Source organism: Arthroderma uncinatum (assembly GCF_011692745.1).
Source record: "Arthroderma uncinatum strain CBS 119779 chromosome Unknown scaffold1, whole genome shotgun sequence".
NCBI lineage: Eukaryota > Fungi > Ascomycota > Eurotiomycetes > Onygenales > Arthrodermataceae > Arthroderma > Arthroderma uncinatum.
The window spans coordinates 1,478,902-1,493,193 of record NW_022983863.1 but is presented as its reverse complement, the minus strand read 5'-3'; the positions used below and the strand labels follow the sequence as shown (position 1 = coordinate 1,493,193).

Here is a 14,292-nt window from a genome sequence, read left to right as displayed (position 1 = left end):
CCCAGACTTATATACGCACTGATTAGCTAGTAATGATACATATTAAATGCCAATAATATGCCCTTACTCACAACTCCGGGTCAACTGAAAACAAGCCGCATGTCCACTAGAAAGCAATCGTGGTCGCTCCAGAACCCCGCAGCGCAAGTACGCAGGCTCCTGTAGGCTAAATAATCTGTTTATTATTTGTAGGAGTGCAAATCTTCAGCCAGTCACGGAGGAAAAGGTGGAGATCTTCTCTCTACCCATAGGTTGTATAGTACGGAGTTGAGCTTGAGAGTTCATAAGCCAGATCTGCTGCGATGATAGCCTTCTCTTCAGCTAATTGGGAAATTTGAAAACAGACTAGAAGGCCGCATAGCCCTCAATGTAACCTTAGAACTCATGGGAATAGCTACTTAACCTGCGTTGTTACTCCTCTTCATAGATATCCAAACCCATGATCTATCAGTACACAATAGCATCATACTATCCCACTCTTCAAAAGCCTTCTCAACGACCACCAAGCTCTTTCAAAAACACATAATGGGTGTCACTGCCTTAAGCGGGTATGGACATCTTTTATGACTTGCCTATTATTTGTACACTTACTAAATAAGTCCTAGAATGAATGATTTCACCGCGGTGATAAATTCCAGGAACGTTGTCGTTATCCACTTTTCGGCAGTGTGGTCCGGGCCTTGCAGAATCGTCTCAGTAACTCTTGAAAATTTGTCGGAATCAGCCCCAAGCTTGGGTTTCTATAACGTGGACGTGGATGCGGAGCCAGAAATTACCCAGGAGATGGATATCAAAACCATGCCGACTATCAGGGTATTCCAAAACGGAAATAAACTTGACGAATTAGTCAATTGTGATGTTCCAAGAATCGAGGCTATGATTCAAAAGCATGTAGTTATCTTAAATGGATAAATATCCATATAACTGTGATGAAGTTGTATGAGGCCAGAAAAGAACGAGAATGTTAATTATCTCAACCACTAAGAGTGATAACTAGTTACTGTGCTACTTTCTTGTCTTAGCTAGTAACTCTTCCAATTTGTTTAGGCTATTCTTTGGAAAGGTGGCCGCAAGATACTTATTCTGGACGACGCAACCAGTAATGTTGACAGTGGGAGTCATTGACCAAGGGAAGTTGGTGGAATTCGGCCGCCCCCAGGCCATTTTAGGAGCAAACGGTAGCCCCTCGGGACTTTGTATAAGGAAAAGAAAGAAGTCAAATCATCTTGTGGCTATTGACCGTGGATCTCAACAGACTGAATATTGAGAGTCGACGCTGAATTATATTGGCATTATATTAATCTCAAGGTTAAATGTAACTACCTAGGTGAGTGAACCTTGTGCATTGTAATGTTATGGCTATCTGGATATTTAGTAGACAACGCCAGTCCATAGTTGTCTATTCGGCCCCCGAATTCCCCTATGATCTCGTAGTATGACAGGTGACACATCAAAAGCATCTAACGGTTATCGGTCATGGAAGCTTACACTATCCCAACAGGAGGTTGCCTAGACGAAATTGATTGGCGAAGTCGAGTTAGTTAGTTGGGATAAATCTCCGGCCAGCGCTTCATCCAAGGGCAATGCACAGTCAACATCACATCTCAGGAACCGCCACCACCACCACTTTCCAATGTGAAAGCCACGGCAGACAAATCGTCGAGCTCTCTTAGAATATACCCTGAGAGATGGAGCAGAAAGTTTTAGCAATTCACCACAAGTCTCTAAAGCGCAAGCGCAATGAAGCTGAGCATAGCGATGAGGCCCTCTCACTGCCATCACATGGAACCCAGCATGATGCAGAAAACATGCCAGAGAGCCATGATCAGGGAGCCATGAAAGCCTCTGGAACTTGCCCACAGGGAACGGTGGCTAGCCGGCTGCAGGATCTCGATATTCAATCTCCCGCCGCCATGCATGAAGAGACCTCTGAGGTACATGCTACGGAAGAGAAAGCCCAACCCGGGAGAATAGAGAGCATCAAAGAACAGCATACTTCGGATCATGCTACGAAACCACTCGCCACAAGTACGGAGACGCCAGCACTCGAAGGAAATGAAAATATAGGCGACAAAGCAGACATTGCTACGAAACCTTCACCATCTACCAGCAAAGCTCGTTCAGATATGGCCGAGTCCTCGCACCCAAGCTCGCCTCCTCCATGCCATGAAACCGCCAGCATTGATCCGGATGAAGAATCATTGACCTGGGACGACTCGGAAATAACAGGCCACCATGCCACAGACCCAAACGATGATGGGTATGGTTTGAACGGAATTGGGTTCAAACCATCAGCAGAAGTAGCATGGGACAGATCACAGCGACGAAAGGAACAGGTAGCCGAATGGGAGAGGCGTGAGGCTCGTGAGGCGCGAGAGGCACGGAGTAGACGAAGACGGACGCGTGACGGCATTGATCCGGATATGATAATAGCAGCAGATAATCCCAAACAGAAGAGGGTCAAATTCGATGATTGATGCTCATATAAAAATACAGACTGGTCCATATTAGAGGGGGAGGTTCTTGGAAACAGAAACTATTCTTACAGAGACGAATAATGCTCATACAAACGTCAAAGATTATGCCATGCCACCGTCGGGAGCGCCCATCGACCGGGTATGCCCGCAATCCAGACTCCGAGACTCCCAAATATACATATGTCCAAAAAAATCTCTACCAAAATTTATAGTTCGACAAGTTGGTCCAGCTCTTCCGGCGTGCCTCTTCCGCCTTTCGAGCGAGCTCCTCCTCATGCAGCTTTCTGGCGGCGTCTCTCTCTTTCTGCTTCCTAAATTTGAGCTCTCTCATGAGTTCGGCAGCTTCCTTCATCCCTTCGCGCTCAATTGCCCTCTGTCTCTGACAATATTCGTGTGCAGCCAACGATACAATGGCGAAGGACCCAACAGCCCAGTTACTAGCAGTCCATAACGAACCAAGACCTAATGATGTAAATTAATCAAATGTGCCTCCCATCAAGGAACTAATTCAAAGCCATTCCATACCTCCAAGAATCGCCCTTATCCCTCCAACACCGAACCCGGTACCGATTCCCACCAGGAGCGAGTCTCGCGCGCAAGGGGCTTTGTAGACCGAGGCAAAGTTGTCGAACGATAGCGACTTCAACGAGTCCATAAACGTAACCTCCTTGGGTTTACCGCCCGCTGAATTATAAGTCCCCCCGGGCATCAAGTTGACCGGCTCGTTGGGGTTTCCGAGCTCCTCCCAGAGCTTGCCCACTTGCGACTTGGAGAGCTCATATCTCGTCTTCCCGTCCGCCGTCCTTGGTTCTATCTTCGAGGCTGCGTCTGCCTGTGTGGCCTGGTCCCGCGCATCCGCCGCCATCTCTCTGCAGTGTGTATTGTGAGTTGCTTGTTCGTCAATTGTCCTGTCAGGGAATTTATCGTGCTCTTCTTGGTCGATTTCGACTTGCACTTTTGAACGAGGCTTGGCGCCACGGCCCGGAAGGTTTACCCGAAGCTTTCAATTAAAGGGAAAACGCGAGAAACGCGAAATCGCGAAGTCAAGGGAGTTTCTGGCATCTTGAGCTCGACTTTTTTCTCAGCTGTTGTCGCAAACTCGGAGTTTGCTGTTTCTTTGAATGCGGGCATTTCTAATACTGCTATTTAGCCTAATGGATTTATTTTAACCACGATTCCTTTTGTTTATACGTTTATATCGGTTGTTGGCCAGAAGTCAACATGACCCGCCGACCTAGCAAGTATGGCAACAATTTCAGATCACACTCGTCCTCGTTCGTACCGAAGAGAGCGAAGACCATCGGCGTTTCGTCATTACGATCGAGTGAGGCTACCTCTCAAGATGAGAAATTCCAGGCGTTGCGTATCGCGAACGAGATCGACGAGACCATGGGATTTGCGCGATATGAGGCAGGGAAGAAACGGATTGGATGGCTATGCAACATGCATAGTACAACAATAGAGGATCCAAAGGTCCCCGGAGGCCGAGCAGCGGTGGAATTTTACTTTCTTGAGGAGGATGGCGGCAGTTTTAAGGTATCTCTCGAATACGATCCCTATTTCCTAATAGCTACGAAACGAGGACGTGAAGCAGAGGTGGAAGAATGGTGCAAGCGATCATTTGAAGGCTTGGTGAAGGGCATAAAGCAGGTGGAAAAGGAGGATCTACAGATGCCAAATCACTTGCTTGGGTATAAAAGGCAGTTCCTCCAGCTCAGCTTTGCCAACGTCTCAGACCTCCTTGCAGTACGGAAAACTATATCCCCCATTGCTACAAAGAATAAGAAGAATGTCAATGCTATGGATACATACGCAGAACTTGCAAGGTTGTTATCCCATCTCAGGTGAATACCCCGTCCGAGTACTGGGCTAATTTATGTTTTGCAGCGCGAACGCCGGATTCGATCTATATGACGATGAAGTTAATAGCCGTGGGCAAAATGCTTTACAGGATGCTACAGATTATATCGTGGATATTAGGGAATATGACGTTCCCTATCATGTGCGCGTCTCAATTGATAAAGGTATTGTTCTACATCATATACTATCCTTCGGACATAAGTAACAAAGGTGTAGATATCCGCATTGGAAAATGGTACACGGTGCAATCGGTTCATGGTGTCATATCATTGACCTGCCTCGAAGAGAGACTGCAACGAGCCGATCCTGTCGTGCTTGCATACGACATTGAAACCACAAAGCTACCCTTGAAATTTCCAGATGCTGCGATTGATCAGGTAATGATGATATCGTATATGATTGATGGCCGGGGATACCTGATAACAAACAGGGAGATCGTCTCCGAAGACATCAGCGATTTTGAATATACCCCTAAACCTGAATACTATGGACCTTTTACGATTTTTAATGAACCGGATGAAAAGGCTGTCCTTGAGCGTTTCTTTAACCACGTCAAGGAAGTCAAACCTAGCGTCATGGTCACTTATAACGGTGATTTCTTCGATTGGCCATTTGTCGAGGCAAGAGCGAGCGTCCAGGGGATCGATATGTATACGGAGATTGGCTTCCGAAAAAATAGCGAAGACATCTACCAGAGTGATTACTGTGTTCACATGGATGCCTTTTCGTGGGTGAATCGAGACAGTTATCTCCCACAGGGAAGTCGTGGCTTAAAGGCTGTCACAGTTGCGAAGTTGGGGTACGATCCTGATGAGCTCGATCCCGAATTAATGACCAAATATGCGAGTGAGCGGCCTCAAACCTTGGCTGAATACTCGGTTTCCGACGCTGTGGCCACCTATTATCTATATATGAAATATGTCCATCCTTTTATCTTTTCACTCTGCACCATTATTCCACTGAGCCCGGACGAGGTTCTCCGCAAGGGTACTGGAACCCTTTGTGAAATGTTGTTGATGGTCCAGGCATATCAACATAACATCATATTGCCCAACAAGCATATGGACCCGAATGAAGCATTCTATGAAGGCCATCTTCTCGACTCCGAGACTTATGTGGGAGGACATGTGGAGAGTATAGAAGCCGGTGTTTTCCGCAGCGATATTCCCGTTAATTTCACCGTTGATACGACGGCGATTGACGAGCTTCTCCGTGATCTCGATGCAGCACTCGAGTTCAGTATTACCGTCGAAGAAAAGAAATCCCTTGAAGATGTGGTCAATTACTCTGAGGTCAAAGCACAGATCACAGAGAGGCTGCTGAAATTGAAAAATTCGCCGAATCGGAACGAGAGGCCATCCATCTACCATTTAGATGTCGCATCTATGTATCCAAACATCATGACTACAAACCGACTACAACCAGATTCAATGATTAAGGAGTCGGATTGCGCTGCGTGTGATTTCAACAGACCTGGTAAAACTTGCGACAGACGCCTCCCATGGTCATGGAGAGGTGAATTTTTACCGGCGAAGCGTGACGAATATAACATGATACGGCGTGCAATCGCGAACGAAAAGTTTCCAGGCAGGACCAAACACCATGCGCCGAGGAGTTTTGAGAGCCTTGATGAGAGCGAGCAAGCAGCCATCGTGAAGAAACGATTACAGGAATACAGCAAGAAGATATACCACAAAATCCGCGAAACCAAAACCATCGAGCGCGAGGCCATCATCTGCCAGAGAGAGAATCCATTTTATGTTGATACCGTCCGCAATTTCAGGGATCGAAGATACGATTTTAAAGGCAAACAGAAGGTTTGGAAGGGCAAAGTGGAATCCCTGAAATCCTCAGGCGCTGCCAACTCAGAGGTTGAGGAAGCAAAAAAGATGGTCATTCTGTTTGATTCCCTACAGCTTGCCCACAAAGTTATTTTAAACAGTTTCTACGGATACGTTATGAGAAAAGGTTCTAGGTGGTATTCCATGGAGATGGCCGGAGTTACTTGTCTAACGGGTGCCCATATCATCCAAATGGCGAGGGAGCTAGTGGAGCGGATTGGGCGGCCACTTGAACTTGATACAGATGGTATTTGGTGCATGCTACCGGCTACCTTTCCGGAGAATTTTGTATTCAAACTGGTGAACGGTAAAAAGCTTACCATTTCATACCCTTGCGTCATGCTCAATCACCTAGTTCATGGGAAGTTTACCAACGACCAATATCAAACTCTCACCGATCCCGCTACATTCAAATACAAGACTCACAGCGACAATTCCATCTTTTTCGAAGTCGATGGGCCATATAGAGCCATGATTCTTCCAACTTCCAAGGAGGAGGACAAGAATTTGAAGAAGCGTTATGCTGTTTTCAACCACGACGGATCACTTGCTGAACTGAAAGGGTTCGAAGTGAAGCGAAGGGGTGAGCTTAAACTCATCAAGGTATTCCAGACCCAGATCTTCAAATTTTTCCTTGAAGGCACTACTCTCGAAGAGACGTATGGTGCCGTTGCCGAAGTTGCGAATCGGTGGTTGGATGTCCTGCACATGCACGGTTCGACACTAGCGGACGAAGAGCTCATAGATATGATCTGTGAAAATAGGAGTATGTCTAAAACAATCGAGGAATACGGAGCCCAAAAATCGACGTCAATTACGACCGCAAAACGGCTTGCTGAATTCTTGGGAGAGCAGATGATTAAAGACAAGGGACTAAACTGCAAATATATCATTTCTTCTTCACCGAGGAATTCGCCTGTTACTGAAAGAGCTGTCCCTGTTGCAATCTTTTCGGCAGAAGAGAGTATTAAAAGATTCTTCCTGCGCAAGTGGATGAAGGAGGACCCCGGAGATATGGATCCACGTACAATTATTGATTGGGATTATTACCTTGAGCGATTAGGATCCGTGATACAGAAGCTGATAACTATACCCGCTGCTTTGCAAAAGATCTCCAACCCCGTCCCTCGAGTAGCCCATCCAGATTGGCTCCAGCGAAGGATCAATACCAAGGAAGACAGGTTTAAACAGAAGAAAATGACGGATCTGTTTGCGAAGAATCCATTGGCCAGCCTGTCAACAAACATCATGGACCATCGCATCCCTTCAGCTGGAGATATCGAGGACCTCATGCAACGCGGAAGCCAGAAGCCAGGTACACAGCCAGGAAATAAACTCACTCAGAAACGAAAGGCACCTGGAGGAGAGACCAATACATCCCAAGACCCATTTGCGACTCTTCCACCAATAATGCCATCAATGACTGAAAATTATGAAGACTGGTTGCAGTACCAGAAACAAAAATGGAAAATTCAGAAACAGGCACGACTCCGTCGTCGCAAACTCTTTGGTGCTAAGAAAACTGCGGCTTCCGACTCTATTGGTGGTTTCTTCCGAAATCAGGCTGAACTCACATATGTCAATACATGGCAGATATTACAGCTTCGGGAAACCGATAGCCCCGGTGAAGTAAGGGCGTTTGTGCTAATAGATCGCAAGGTGCACACAATTACCATCAAGGTCCCACGACATATTTTTATTAATTTCAAGGATGTGGACTTACCTGACGTTGATATCACCAACTGTTCGGTTCAGAAAGTAAACCACACATTGCCAAACGGACATCCATCCGTCCATCTGTTCCAGCTGAGTATGCCAGAGGAGATATATCTGAGAGAGACATCAAAAATATCTTTACTACTCAGTCACCCTAGCGTTGAAGGGGTATATGAGAAAAAAGTCCCGTTCAATATTCGAGCTGTCCTTAAGCTTGGAAATCACTGTACTTTTGATGAAGAGCAGCGCGGTGTCCTCGGCAAGGGTCTAGAACATGGCTTTGACTTGTCTACGCTTCTTCCTGCGCCTGAACCAGGTGTCTATCTCGAAGGAGCGCAGTTTCAATATGTCCTCCTCTATCATATTGTCGCGGGCGAACGTGAGATATTTTCGATCTTCTCAACGCAATCGAAAGAAGCACATATTGTTACCTACACAAAGCAGAGAGATATTCAAGGATTCCCCAATGTCGATAAAATCTTCGCTGAAGCACTTCAGCGGAAAGCAAGCGAACAAAACAGCGAAACGTGGCAGCAAATATTCGAGTATCAAGAAAAGCTTCATTTCAAGACAAAGCAAGTCACAACAAAGCGGAAAGCCCATCTTGAAGTCGGAGACATTCTTAAAAAGTTCCGCAATGAGAACACGCTACCAATGCTAGTTGTGGTCCAGTCGCCCAAGAGTCGCCAACTTCCACGTCTTATCTCGAGTTTGAAGGACTATCCAATGATATCATTGAGATCCAATGCAGCCGATAACGAACTGCCACCACTTGGCTGGCAAGCTTATGCTGCAAGGCAAATCGTGATGCACTACCTGGCGTTGGATTCGTGGATTAACCATCTCCTTGGATTTGCTCGATATGGCAATATCCCAATTGGTAACCTCGAGAAAGATGACCCTAAGCACTTGATCGATATCCTATATGCTCGACGGCTTGAGCAGAGTAATGTCGTCTTATGGTGGTCCTCCAGTCCCCTTCCAGACCATGGTGGCTATGAGAAGGACGATATCCTTGGTCCATTGAATTCAGTCGAAATGACTTCTGTCAATACCCCTGGCGCCTACTCCACCGTGTGCATCGAACTTGAAGTTCGAAATCTTGCGATCAATACCGTTCTCACTTCTTCACTAATCAATGACCTCGAAAGCAATGAGCCAGCGTTGCTCAACCCAGTTGCCCCCGGAGACCAGCAAAGTGTTTCTGACGGAAGTGGTGTGTTGTATTCTGATACCGCATTTTCCGCCGTGGGTATACTTGTTCTGCGAGATATGGTAAAATCGTGGTGGAACGAAGCCTGTAAGGGTAATGGGATGGCCGACGTGATGGTTCAACATCTCATTCGATGGGTGGAGAGTGCGGATTGTTGTTTATATGACCATGCACTCCACCAATACGTGCAGATGCTCCTGAAAAAAGCCCTGCAACAACTTATCACTGCCTTCAAACGAGTTGGGTCTAATGTTATCTATGCAAATCCGAACCGACTAATTCTTCAGACAACCAAAACAGAGGTCGGAAACGCTTATGCATACAGCAAATATATCCTGAAGACTATCAAGGAAAAGCCTCTATTTCACTTCCTCGACCTTGACATTAAGGAATATTGGGATTATTTGATCTGGTATGACGAATTCAATTACGGCGGCAAGGCATGTCAGGAGGTGGTCGAAGCGGAAAAGCAGGAACTGGAGGCAATTATGAACTGGCAAATTAGCAGGTTCTTACCGACTCCGCTGCAGTCCGTCTTCGTAGACTGGATTGTAGAATACGTCGAGATAATGCATGCGCACAAGAAGCCAGTGGCCGCACAAACCGAAGCCGATGCAACCCCTCGACAGACACAACTTCCATCCCGGCCTGAGGACGAAAGCGAGAGTGTTGAAATAACTTCAGTGTTGAGCCAATCCTTCTCCAAAGCACTGAAGAAGCAGATAGCAGGCTTGATTCGCCGACAGCGTGACGAAATGCTGCATCCTGAGCTGGCCTCTGATTATGAGTTCCCAGTGCTCCCTGGCGCAGTTATACCCAAACATGAACGAAACCCAACATTGGAACTTGTTAAATATCTCATGCAAATCCTGGGACTTGCTAAATATACTGCGTTGGAAGTGAGGCTCCTTCGTCGAGATCTCCTAACCCTCTTCGATATCCGCGAGTTCAGCGATGAAGGGAAGTTTGAGAGCCCAAGCTCGAGCCTGGTCCTGACACAGGTGATATGCCACAACTGTACCATGGCCCGAGATTTAGACCTATGTCGCGATCCTGAATTCCTCCCTGATAGCGGGACTGAAAATAATGCAACGACGACTCTCCCCCCGTGGATATGTCCGTACTGCTCCACCGAGTACGATCGGTTATTCCTTGAGGAGAGGGTGATTGGTGACGTCCAAGGGCTTGTTATGGAGTGGCAAGCGCAAGATCTCAAGTGCGCAAAGTGCGCTGGTATAATGATAAACCCGTTCATGGAGCACTGCTCGTGTAGCGGCGAATGGGTAGGGACCATAGACAGGCTTGCAGTCGAGAAGAAGTTGGGGGTGTACCAAAGCATTGCTGATTTTTATGGGTTCAAAATGTTGTCTATGGTTACGAAAGGCGTTCTGGAAAGCATCTGAGGGGGCTCTTCATGATATTCATGATATCCATATATTTGATTATGTTAATTAGATAGAGTGCTGCTCTATTATGATCTGTTGCATGTATTTATTGGAGTTTAAGGAGGCCATGAGATGGAAATGGATATATTCTTCGCTGTACCTTTCACTTTTCCACATATCACTGCATTAAAACAAATAATTCATCGTAATAATAAATTTGTCTATATGATGCCTACAGCTACGTACTTTGGGAGTCGATGGATGTTTCAACGCCCAACCAAAACCCGCGGGGGCAAACTCCGCCCAAAAGCAACTTCAAACATGCAGCACCGTTTGTTATACGCGCAAGGAACGCACCCAACCTGGATTCTCGACTCTCATCCCGCCGTTCGTGGTTTCACGGAGTTTCTGACTGACGTTTTATAGCTGTCGATTTGGCCGCAGGGAGCGAGAATCAATCAGGCTGCTCGTTAACTACCCCGCCACCATCGAGATCCCGGGATCGCATCGCTTCGCCCCCTATAACCTACAGATCGAGACTTCACGATCGAAATCTGGGAAGATATACACCCCTTATCCATACCTGGGGATCTGTCTACAGTCCCCATTTATCCTTACGCCTTACCTCCCGACGTGAAACTCGATTGATAGGCTAGCTTAATGGCAGCTCAAGCTCATCCAGAGGCCAGCAAGCCAAAGACAGAAGTCCAACCATGCCGGTATAAAACAGGGAAGACGCTGGGAGCTGGGTCTTACTCTGTCGTGAAGGAGTGTGTGCACATCGATACGGGCCGGTATTATGCTGCGAAAGTTATCAACAAGCGGTTGATGACCGGGCGGGAGCATATGGTACGCCTGTCATCCACCCATAGCGTAGCCAGTTGCGTTCCTAATAGAAACTAACTGGCTAAATCTTTCGCAGGTTCGAAATGAGATTGCCGTACTTAAGAGGGTGTCCATGGGTCACCAGAATATCCTTACCCTGGTGGACTATTTTGAGACCATGAACAACTGTACGACCCAAAATCGGTCCTCATACCTGAGAGCCTTCATTAATTAGCCGTTTATAGTGTACCTTGTCACCGATCTTGCCTTGGGCGGTGAATTGTTCGATCGAATTTGCCGCAAAGGAAGCTACTACGAGTCTGATGCCGCTGACCTTATTCGAGCTACATTGTCTGCTGTTGCATACCTCCACGATCATGGAATCGTCCATCGGGACTTGAAGCCAGAGAATCTCCTGTTTCGCACTCCAGAAGATAATGCTGATCTTCTGATTGCCGATTTTGGGCTCTCTAGGATAATGGACGAGGAGCAGTTCCACGTCTTGACAACCACATGTGGCACCCCAGGTTATATGGCACCGGAGATTTTTAAGAAGAGTGGACATGGAAAGCCTGTGTAAGAATGGATCTATTTCTCCTAATATTGCATTCTTGAACGTATAAGAGCGTGAGGCTAATCCTGTGGGTTCTTTACAGTGATATCTGGGCTATCGGCGTGATCACTTACTTCCTTCTCTGTGGTTATATGCCATTTGATCGCGACTCCAACCTCGAAGAGATGCAGGCCATCCTCGTAGCAGATTACTCCTTCACCCCCGAGGACTACTGGCGCAATGTATCCCCCATCGCCTGCGAGTTCATTAAACGATGTCTTACCACTGACCCTCTTACCCGTATAACCTCCCATGAGGCCCTACAGCACCCCTGGATTAACCCTCCAGCAGACCCAATGAACCCAGAATCCACCGCAAAATCTGGTACAGGTGAAGATCTCCTGCCTGTTGTCAAGAAGAACTTCAACGCTCGCCGAACACTGCACAAAGCCATTGATACTGTGCGTGCTATCAACAAGCTGAGAGAAGGAGGTGGGTTAATGATGGACGGTGCTATGAGCATCGACCCCAGGCCAGAAAGGGTCAATGGAGATCAAGTTATTTCAGAAGGTGTAGATCACGATGGCCACATGGAAATTGATAGCCGGGGAAATGCTAGGGGCCAGACCGAAGAGCAAATCAAGGAACAGGAGAAGAGGGTTAAAAACCTGGTTACAGGGCTGTGGAACCAGTCTGCCGCTGGACGGCGGTGAAGTATTGATGGCATAGGCTCTTGAAGGTTGTCTTTAATGATTAGGTTTAATGCATTTTTTAAATGCAAGCGCTACTTTTGGATGGTGATGCCGTTTGATGAAATGCTCCATAGTTACTGGGTTATGCTACGAAGTGTGAGCATAATAGGGAAGTTCTAGGATGAATAAATTCGATCGGAACAGTATGCCCTTTTCATTGCTCTCTTACGTATATCCGAAATATATGCAACACCTTTTGTAGTTTAACCACTTCATCTGACCCTACTGGGATATAGAATTCGATAAGGCTCCAGGATTTAGATAATATCAGTAGGCCTAGGAAGAAAGATGCCCTTGGTTTCGCTTTACAGGGAATGCATCAATGCCCTAAGTCCTCTATGGCTAGTTCATACATAGTTTTCATGTTGCTGGGCCTTGACTGCCCTGTCTATACCAACCTTAGGTACTCCCAAATAGTGGCACATTGATTGAAATATGAGGTGTTTGATAGCTAGCAAGAGTAAGGCAGTAGGGATGTGTTCATTTTTCCACCCAAGTTCAAGTGCAGACTACTCAGCTAAATACAGTGTATATCTAGAAATTGAATGCCACAAGATCAAGGCCTGTTCAGATAAGATATCCAAAGCTTATCTCCATGTATTCATCCCTTAGCAGCTAAGCTTGCCGCATTTACGGCAAGAATCCCTGCGGCCGTAATCACAGGCCTTGCCAGTTCCTCTAGCACATTCGTAAACGCGCCCATTCTTGCAGGCGGAGTTGATGCTCTCGTCACCACAGAACTGTCCCTGGATTCCGTTGCACAGGCAGGAGCTGGGAGTGCAGGACTTCTTTTCGAGCTATTAATGCATTAAATGTTAGCAAAAGTCCACACTATTATAAATTATATGGGATATCTCTTACAACGTTGTCGGAGGCGCTGACGACACCAGCAATGCAGGCGACAAGGGCGAAGACGGTAGTGAACTAAGAGCTCTCAGTCAGTATTCTAAGCTCATCATTCGCTAAGAGATGAATTACCTTCATGTTTGCTGAGCAAAGGCTGCAAGAGATTTGGATTAAGATCAAGTATTGTCAAAGGTGTTTGTGTTGTGTGATGGAAACTGGAGATGAAGAGGATGAGCATCTCCTTTTTATATGTACCTCCCTTCGTAAATTGATTTCTATCCTGGCTGTCATTTCTTCGACCAGCCTTGCGTGGATTGCAGATCACCATGCCGTCCCTTGTTGGCCGTGATGTTGAGAATCTCACGAGCTGACATTTTGCCATATACAGCATTGTTTCCCCATATTTCGGTGTTTAGGCAGCTGAATCTTCGTGACTGCCTGGCCGATCTCTACATTGTGTTCTTCCATTGGATGCCCGGTGTACATCTCTCTTGGACCTTGCGAAGGGTTTCCATTGACTAACTGCCAACCCACCCGCAAACACGAGTACAAATGCGAGGTATTCCCTCGTTTGGACCATCTTGCGCCCTGCAGATGGTATATCACCTCCACCGCTTCGAGAGAAGTTGTGAAGTACCTATCCGTAGTGCGTTACACCATGGGGAACCTCGTATATCTCCTGGCCTTGTTTATGGGTATATGGGACTTGGACGGCAGCACGGAGTAACGCGGTCGATGTTTGAATTGATCAACCGGTACTAAGTACCTAGGGAATTTCTAAGATTAGAAACGGCCGTGCTACTCTCTCCAGGCTCGAAAGTTCC

The 14,292-nt window shown here is 46.7% G+C and overlaps 5 protein-coding genes across 5 annotated transcripts; 3 read left to right on the top strand and 2 right to left on the bottom strand.

The window, feature by feature from the left end:
• Positions 1-1,688: 1,688 nt before the first annotated feature.
• On the top strand, positions 1,689-2,477 carry GIQ15_00460 (uncharacterized protein; the record flags this gene model as incomplete). The annotated part of the gene is made up of 1 exon (XM_033547877.1): positions 1,689-2,477. The coding sequence occupies one exon, from the start codon at positions 1,689-1,691 to the stop codon at positions 2,475-2,477; it is 789 nt and encodes a 262-aa protein (XP_033408828.1).
• Positions 2,478-2,673: 196 nt separating this feature from the next.
• Positions 2,674-3,342, bottom strand: GIQ15_00459 (uncharacterized protein; the record flags this gene model as incomplete). Its single annotated transcript, XM_033547876.1, has 2 exons — positions 2,674-2,939; positions 3,003-3,342. The coding sequence occupies 2 exons, from the start codon at positions 3,340-3,342 to the stop codon at positions 2,674-2,676; spliced, it is 606 nt and encodes a 201-aa protein (XP_033408827.1).
• Positions 3,343-3,698: 356 nt separating this feature from the next.
• On the top strand, positions 3,699-10,510 carry GIQ15_00458 (DNA polymerase epsilon catalytic subunit A; the record flags this gene model as incomplete). The annotated part of the gene is made up of 3 exons (XM_033547875.1): positions 3,699-4,303; positions 4,365-4,501; positions 4,554-10,510. 3 exons carry the CDS (start codon positions 3,699-3,701, stop codon positions 10,508-10,510), a joined length of 6,699 nt encoding a protein of 2,232 aa, XP_033408826.1.
• Positions 10,511-11,152: 642 nt separating this feature from the next.
• GIQ15_00457 (uncharacterized protein) lies at positions 11,153-12,583 on the top strand (the record flags this gene model as incomplete). The annotated part of the gene is made up of 4 exons (XM_033547874.1): positions 11,153-11,341; positions 11,415-11,505; positions 11,563-11,893; positions 11,974-12,583. 4 exons carry the CDS (start codon positions 11,153-11,155, stop codon positions 12,581-12,583), a joined length of 1,221 nt encoding a protein of 406 aa, XP_033408825.1.
• Positions 12,584-13,230: 647 nt separating this feature from the next.
• GIQ15_00456 (uncharacterized protein) lies at positions 13,231-13,606 on the bottom strand (the record flags this gene model as incomplete). Its single annotated transcript, XM_033547873.1, has 3 exons — positions 13,231-13,419; positions 13,484-13,546; positions 13,601-13,606. 3 exons carry the CDS (start codon positions 13,604-13,606, stop codon positions 13,231-13,233), a joined length of 258 nt encoding a protein of 85 aa, XP_033408824.1.
• Between the last annotated feature and the right edge of the window lie 686 nt (positions 13,607-14,292).